The sequence below is a fragment of the Pygoscelis adeliae genome, unplaced genomic scaffold (assembly GCF_000699105.1).
Source record: "Pygoscelis adeliae isolate BGI_AS28 unplaced genomic scaffold, ASM69910v1 Scaffold99, whole genome shotgun sequence".
Lineage (NCBI taxonomy): Eukaryota > Metazoa > Chordata > Aves > Sphenisciformes > Spheniscidae > Pygoscelis > Pygoscelis adeliae.
The window spans coordinates 640,047-648,310 of NW_008825493.1; the positions used below are offsets into that span (position 1 = coordinate 640,047).

The 8,264-nt window shown below is 37.2% G+C and overlaps 1 protein-coding gene across 1 annotated transcript in view; it reads right to left on the reverse strand.

The window, feature by feature from the left end:
• The window catches only part of DNAJC13 (DnaJ (Hsp40) homolog, subfamily C, member 13), a 50,108-nt gene extending 46,730 nt beyond the window's left edge, over window positions 1–3,378 (reverse strand). The window contains exon 1 of the mRNA XM_009331251.1: window positions 3,301–3,378. Within this exon, the coding sequence (XP_009329526.1) occupies window positions 3,301–3,368 (68 nt within the window). The 5' untranslated portion in view covers window positions 3,369–3,378. The remainder of the gene's footprint in view (window positions 1–3,300) is intronic.
• Window positions 3,379–8,264: the final 4,886 nt, after the last annotated feature.

Here is an 8,264-nt window from a genome sequence, read left to right on the forward strand (position 1 = left end):
TCAATCAGATGGCTGACAACTAATCTGGATCCATGCCATACTAGACATTGCATCAAGCAGTAGGTCGTTTCTTCCCTCTCTCTCTGCATTCTTGTGTTACAGTCCCTTCTTCTCTCTCACTTGCCAGGTCTGTAGCACAAGCCATCATTTCTGTATAAGGTCAAACGTTGCATGAGCTTCAGATATGTTCAGAGCTGCTCCCTCATGTTATTTGACTTATCTTCCCTTCTCTCATAATAGCAAGGCCAAGAGCATCTGTCAGACACAGTCAATCTCACAAACTTCATTCCCTATCGTTTCCCATTATTATTCAAACAAACTGATGCAAGTTCAAGACATTACTGTCCCAGAGGAGTTTATCTAAGGATTAAAGCAAGTGCTTATTTTCTTCAAAGCTTAGAAAAATCTGTAATATTGAAGTGACCTGCCACCTTAAAGATGTTTAATCTATTTGAAAAACCTATTTGTTTTTCCATGTAGTTGAATTTTCCTTATTTAAGATGCAGGTCAAGAGAAGTTTAGTAATGAAGCAGAACATTTGAAGTTACTCTAGCTGCTAATAATTCCACTATATTCAGTCTGTCAAAGAATGCTCCGGTTCTTAGATCATAAGAAAATCCTTTGAATAAACCAACTGTTCCCTCTCCTCCCATTGCACAATTTAGATAGGTAGTCTGTCTTTTATATGATTTACAAATAAGGTTTGTTTATGTTGTTCTAAAGAACTTAAACTTATCACAAGTAATAAAGCACTTTATTACTTCTTTAAGGTTTTGTTTACTCATTTAACGTACTAAAGAGCTTCACAGTGCTTTGTGGAATAATAGAGATCTGCAACGATCACACATAATTTAAGACCTGCTTCCAAACATTACAGCCCCTTCCTTTTCCCCCTGCACGCTCAAGCCAGCATTTCAAGATCTAGGAAGCATATTTATTATCTAGCATTCTTAATATGTGATGTGACAAGGAACACAAGACAGAACAGCAGATTTGTCAAGTTACCATTTCCTTCATCTCTTCTCCCTAGGCAAAGTCAGAAGACCCAAGTCTTGTTGCACAAACAGAGGAGACTCAGAAGTCAGTTCTTACGTGTGGCCTAAACATACTCTTGTCCAGAACTTCACCTTTAAATATGTAGAAAGGTATTTATACCTCCAGGCCTTGAAGACTTTACCATTAATTATCTCTCAAACTACTATGCAGTACAGTCTAATACCAGGCAGTTTTGAGAAGAATTTGAAGCAAATGTCTTCTTCCCAGTAAAAAGGCTATTGCTTATTCACTAGTTTTTTCAAAGCACTGTAGAAGTCAGTAGTTATACTTTTTTTTAATCAGGATGAACCTGGTAGACAAATTTTATACCACCACACTCAAGAGAAAGAAGACAGTGTTCATTAATTTTACATAACTACAGATCGACACTGGAGCATCATCTCTACTACTAGAAAATACTTTTAACTGCCATGCACACAGCCCATATTCAGCAAAGTGACAAATCATGAATAGTTAAAGTGATTCAGGCTCATTTAGCGCTACACATTAAGTTACTGCTTTTTTTTTTTATGTTATCTATAGATTCTACTGAGAATGTATAACTATGAACTGAGCAGACTTAAATATTCAAATATAAGCTTACTAAAAACCATATAAGCTTCTGGTGCAACACAAGAGGCAACTACTCACTAGATACTCCTTTCCCCTTCATTATGTGAAAAGTAAAGTGCCAATGAGTTTTTAAACTAAGCCTCTGTTTTAGACTTCAGACTTAGTTTGAAGTTCTCTAAGACTTCATAGTTTATCTACCATCAAAGTTCAAGATCATACTTCTCCAACAGCATGCATCACGCAAGGAACAGGCTCTTCAACTGAAGGCACCGGGCAAGAGAAGCAATCTGAGTTCTATGTATTTAATTTTCACCAAGTGGCTCAAATCATACGCACACTGAATTTGCACATATGCCACAGGAACTTCAGAGGAAGAGACCAGATATTTTCTGTTGGATGACAGAAAGATTAAGAGGGACAAACTGTTCTAACATTCTACCCCAACATAGTATCTTACTATTACTAAAGGAAACAGTTTATTCACCCATGCCCACACAAATCCAAATGCACGGATCTTAACTCAGGTAAGACTCAATTTACACAAGTATTGGCTAGAATTCTAATGAGGTAAGACTAAATATTAAACTGTATTTCAAGTCAATCAAGAATCAGTCTTTGTAGAGGAAAGATTTTGCCCTCAGACAGCTGATGAGTCTACTCTGGACTCTGAGCTACCCAGGGCTTTAATTTTTGCTGACAAAAAGGCAGGGAGCTCTTTGATTAGACATTGAAGCAATCTCATGATTCTTCAAAGCACAACTGAGAAAGATCTGTGGCTGCCACTCCTTGCAATCCCATCCTTCTTTCCTTCCCAGCATTCCCAATCTTTGATAGGAAGAATTCATGAAGTATTACCAGCAGACAGCCAAAAAAAAAGCCAGTTTCAACTTACTAGTCAAACAGATTCAGACATCACCTCTCAGTATAAACATTAGAATAAAGCAGTATTCATGCTCCTGAGGTGCAGACAACGTACCCTCTTTGTTCTGTTGATGTTTAGGTAGCAAAGAAACATGCATAGTAGTGCTGTGGAACTGGGATTTGAGAAGGAACAATGGGTAAGGATATCAAAGAAAGTCCTATGAAGCTTTAAAAATATGTATAACAGCTGACTTCAAACACAGTATAACAGATACCAGTTACGATAGTTTAATGGATAGTTTTATTAGAAGTTCCCTAGCTTTTGCAGACAGAAGCATCACTGAAAATTCATTTTTAGATCCAAGACCCCCAATTAGGGATGAAGTTTATTTCTAGTAACAGAAGTCTTCAAATAATCTCATTTAGTAGTTTAACAGATAATCTGTTACACAACATGTTAAGTATATGTGTGGGCTAGTGACCCTCATCTATTAAAGCACATAAGACGTTACTCCCCCAAGAACCTGTTCTGAGAAGAAGCATTTCTACTTTAAAATTAGTGCTTTATATAGTAAGTTCAAGAGACTCAGAGGCTGAGTAAGTCAGGTGGTCCATTTCAGAGCTATACTGAAGTGTGGGAACATGTGCAGAGGAAGGCTAAAATGCAATGTTTAAAATCCAAATTGATTCTAGTGAAGATACATTCAGTTCAGAGACTGAGCAGCAGGAGCCTTTAGTTCAATTTTCATCCATCAATACAGGAACTATGCAGTTAAATCCAATAATGATGTCACACAAAACATTAAAAAACCCAAACTTTAAACTACTTACTTTCCCCTCCATGAATGTTTTGTTGTGTAGAAACAAGCAAGATCTCTGTTTTCTCTAATTATATTCATTCTGTGCCAAGACCTGAAAACAAAAGAGACATCCTGTTAGTACTCATGATTTTCATTTAAAAACCAAAGTTCACTAATCATCAATATGCTTCAAGACAAAAAGACTTTGTTTTTAAACACTCAAGTCACTGCTTTGTCAGTTCCACACGAAAAATATTAGGAATACTCATGTTTATCAAACAATGCATGGACTAAGTTGCACATAGAGTTGAACATGAATTATTAGTTTCCCCAGTGATTTTGTTACACTAGTTACTCTTTAACAGTACCAGGTTACAGTAATTTATGCTCCATTATTTGCAATATTATTGCAATTACACTACTTTTGCTGCACCTTTGCACATTCAGATTCAAGTGTATTTTCCTGTCATCTCCAGAATGCTTAACTCCTGCAAATTGTGTAATATCAAAATGATTTGAGTACCCTGCATCCATAACTCCAGCTAAGCCAGATTCCTACTGTGATTTTTAAATAAAAAGCAAGGAGAATTCTGGATAGATAGAACAGCTTATTTTTCCAGCCTGAAATGGAATTTGAAGTTGAGAAACTTACTTATTAGCCAAGCATTGTGATTAAAGAGCTAAGTACCCTTTCTGTGCTGTAGAAGTTTAAGCAATCCCACCACTAACATCCTGACATGCTTATTTCACACATAAATACCTATTCCCTAAACACATGCAGGAATTTAGTGAAACTTGCCCACAACTGCTTGACTGGATCATTGCTTTAAGAGCTGCTAAGTTCTAAGGAATGCTTCTGAACACTAAACACCCATCTTCCATGATTAACACGGATGTGTGATGAGTACTTGGGAAATTAACTTCCCTTTTACTCTACTGTTATTACATATACAAGGCACATAAGTGGATGTACCCCGATTAAGTTGCAAGAGTGAAGTTGCCACTCAGTTTACTGCTACAGCATTAGTTTTATTTTCAAATGTGTCAAAACAGGCTTCCCTGCTCTTGATTACAGACTGGTACTCTCTCAGGTTCACATCATTAATGTGGTGGCATCCCCAAAACATCACACACTTAAGCTAGTCTGCAAGAATTCATATTCATAGCTTGCCTGAAACAATGCTAAAGAAATCCAATCCCAGTCAGTACCCCACTAAAAGTTAGACTACAACCCCGGTTATCTTTTTACATTCAGCTAACTCTACTTAATTTGGCAAAAAAAGATTTCTCATTTTGAGATTGATGATCTGTAACACTAGCTCATTGCTAATTTCTACCCTCTACAACTTCAGGCTATTTTCTTTCTGAGCAGAGACTGTAACAGTTATGTAGCCATGAACATGAAGAATGGATAGCCTGACTGAAATGAACTTGAGAATTCCTTCCCTCAGGTGAAGAGCCAGCACAATCATCACTACCCACTAAAGAGAACTTGTGGTACTGCCTCTGGAAAAAGACAAAAAAAACAGTATTTACGTATTTCAATGACTCAATCTTTGAGTCAAGCTTTCAGAGTTAATATCCCATTGACTTGTGGCAAGTTAAATTCTCTAAATCCAGTCTTTAGAAGCTCAGTTTCATGAGAGAGAAGATATTCAACAGCATTATTCCTGAAGTTCTCCATTTTGCCCAGTTTAAGAACTATGTTGTATTATTATTGCCGTGGATAAGCATCAAAACAGTACACTCTGTCCAAACTACACAAATCTTACTGTATAGTAGCACCACTTTAGATCTGATAATTTTGTGTTTTAAAGTTATCTTTCAGAACAAAGTGCCAGATACTCAATCTTCATACCTCCCTTTTTAAGCTGTTTTCTTGACAGTGACCAATGTATTAGTAAAAATAAAAGGCTTGTAACAAGACTAGCTCCAGTTAAGTATGGGTTTATAAGATCTATTTATCTGTAATTGCAGTTTTACCAACACCAGACTCCTCTGACCAGCTCTATTAAGTCTCACAGACCTGACCACCACCTGCTCTAAGGCAAGATGTTCTCACACTTGCCAACATCTAGTCTTAGTAACACAGAACTGAGAAACACTCATTTATGAACTACCAGCAGCTGCCATTAATTTTAACACCAGCATCTAACTAGATTCAGGATACTGATACATGAAGTATTGTACATGCAGTGGAAGCGACAAACTCACTAGACTGCTTTTTTGTTTAGATTAAAACTAGTAAAATCATTAAGCTTTGATGCTTTACTCACTGTGCTTCTGGACAGTGATTGTAACTATCTCTCCCACTGAGAAGACTAGTACAGAGGCAATATATGCCAAAATCTAGTAACAATTAATTCTTGTACACATTTTGCTGCAGTTTAACAGAGAACAAGGCTAACAATAGCCTAGTGTTCTGAGCTGCTATGTTGAAGTCCAGCAATCATTTTTCAGTTGTCTTCAGTTCCACAGTTAAGAGCAAGATGAAAAAATAGTTCATGCCAAAGACAAAGGCATTTTAGAAGAAACAAAGTTATCTTACCTTACCTGTTCTTGTGGAACCAGTGTGGCATCACTATTACTATACTATCTACACTGTGATCCATTGTAATTTTAGTACCTAAGGTAGTATAACCATTTACTTTGCAGAGCACATCAGGTTTTATTATTAATCAAGTTTAGCCATTTACCAGTGTAAGCTAGAGCGGCCTACTTAGTCATACCATGCTAATTTCCCAAAATAACAGAACATTCTTATTATTGTCACCTTTACCTCTTCCTCCTGTATTCAAGATAACTTTAAAAAGCTTACTGACTTGACACAAAAATGGAGTTAAATTTTTATTTCACTCATAAAAGCACCCAGGACAATAAGGCCACAATTTTAATGATCTTTTTAGTGTCCCGGGTACCTGATAATAGAAAATCACAACTTCAAAGGTTATTTTGAACATATTGTGGCACAGCTATTGAATATCCTATACTCATGGCTCTCAAAGGTTTAATACTAGAGAAACACCTAGTTCAGTTGTTCTATTTCTACTGGAGCAGAGGCAACAAGTACTTTGAAAGTAGCAGCTTATAAACATGTTTCATCTGGTTGAGAGAGAGCGTGCTGAATGCAAAGTTATATAGTCAAATAATCTGAGGTTCCTGCAGGCAAAACATTATCCATGACTTACAACTTCTTTTGGGAGCCTAACTAAAGCACTCCCCTGATACCTGGATATTTTAATTAGCTTTTTCACAAGGCAGAAGTTCAGCAATACTTTCCTATTTCATTCTTGTAGTACTGTAAGTAGCAGTGAAACAGCTTTTGGGGGAAGAGTTGAAACCAGATTTTTGTGTACTGCATGTACCAGAAATAGCAGCCCCTAAAATTAAAGGGCCTGAACTGCTGCCAGCACTCCCCCCTGCTTCAGAGTTTAAGCTACATGAATAGGTGTATTACATAAGCTGTGTTCAACTTGCATACACTTTCCACTTTTCCAGGATTTCACATTCTTGAGACAAAATTACCATCTGGGAAAACAGAATCTATTTCAGGAAACAGATTGTCAGAGACAATTCAGTCTCAAACTAACACTTGAAGAGTTAGAAACAAAGCCTGTGGCCTTGCAGGCATCAAAGCAATAGGCATAGCTGTAATTACACGTAAGTATCCCTCAGTTTAAATAAAGTCAGAAGTTTAGACACAGGTTCAAAGTTTAGTGCAGAATTCAGATTGACTTTTTTCCTGATCATATTATTCCTCTACTATTACAAAGCTTCCACATCTTTAAGTGAAGGTTTAACCTATGCTAAGATAGCACTTCAGAGCCCCAAACAGGATTATTATTCTGTTCCACTGGGGGGAGGAAGAAGAGAAATGCTGATAAGAAACTGAGAATTCTTTTTAAAAATTTATTCCAGCAAGGCTAAAATACAAGGTAAAGTTCCTGGAAAGCCTATACTACACAGGGACAGATACTCACATCAAGCTCAAGTTGACTTTCCCCGAGAGAGAGAAGACATATCAAGAGGATAAAAACAGAGACCAATTGAAAAGAAATGAGAGCAAGGCACTGAAAAAACCACAAGTTTCTGTTAATCTGTGGTTCTACATACCTACCTTTTAGCTTAAAGGTCTGGAGCCTTATTTCCAGTCATCTACTCACCTGTAGCTTTAAAGGCATTATTTCAATAAATAAGTTTTTCCGCATGGAAATGTTTTAGCTGTCTAGGTTTCATCTGCCTCTTTCACGGCTGTGTGCGCTAACTGGCAGTTTGTTCTTTTTAACACACACTAAACTTTTTCCTCTTCCCTAAACAGTACTCTGTTCTTAAAGTACTACAGCCTAATTAGCTGTGGAAATTGGTGTTTCTGTTGTGCAGGAACTCGCAGCCCTTTTTGTAAGAGGGGAAAGAGATGAGACCCACCAGATCCTTAGAAGAGGGTTAGTGCAGCCTGCCTCAGCAATAGCAGCATCGCCACCTTCAGTGGTCCAGGATGCAAACAGGCTGAGAATTTCAACCTTACTACTACCAGAAATGATGGTGATGACATTAGTGTCCATCCTTCAGCTGACTGCTCCCATTCCCTCACTGAGGACCAGTGCTGAGGTTAAAAACAAGTGTGGAAGATTCTGTTTTTCTGTCCATCTACATTAGCATTCTGCTGTATCAATGAACCAATCTGATTCACCAGCTAGACAGGTGAGCATCAGAACAAGAAGGTTTATTCACTAATGGGGGAAAGAAAAGAAAAAGTGTTCCTTTCAGTCACAGTTTAGCCCTCTTGTCATATTTTTTCAGAATATTGATCTATTTGAAGTTTTATTAGTGAGGTAGCATAACTGTTAGGTTTTTTTTGGCATGGGAATAGTTTTTTGGAAGCAAATTGAGAGGTTAAACACCTGAAGGTTAACACTTCAAGATACAGTTGAATGCCAGCTGAAGAATTATTTTAAGTCAGTAACCTTCACTTACTGAGCTTCAAACACAAGTTAA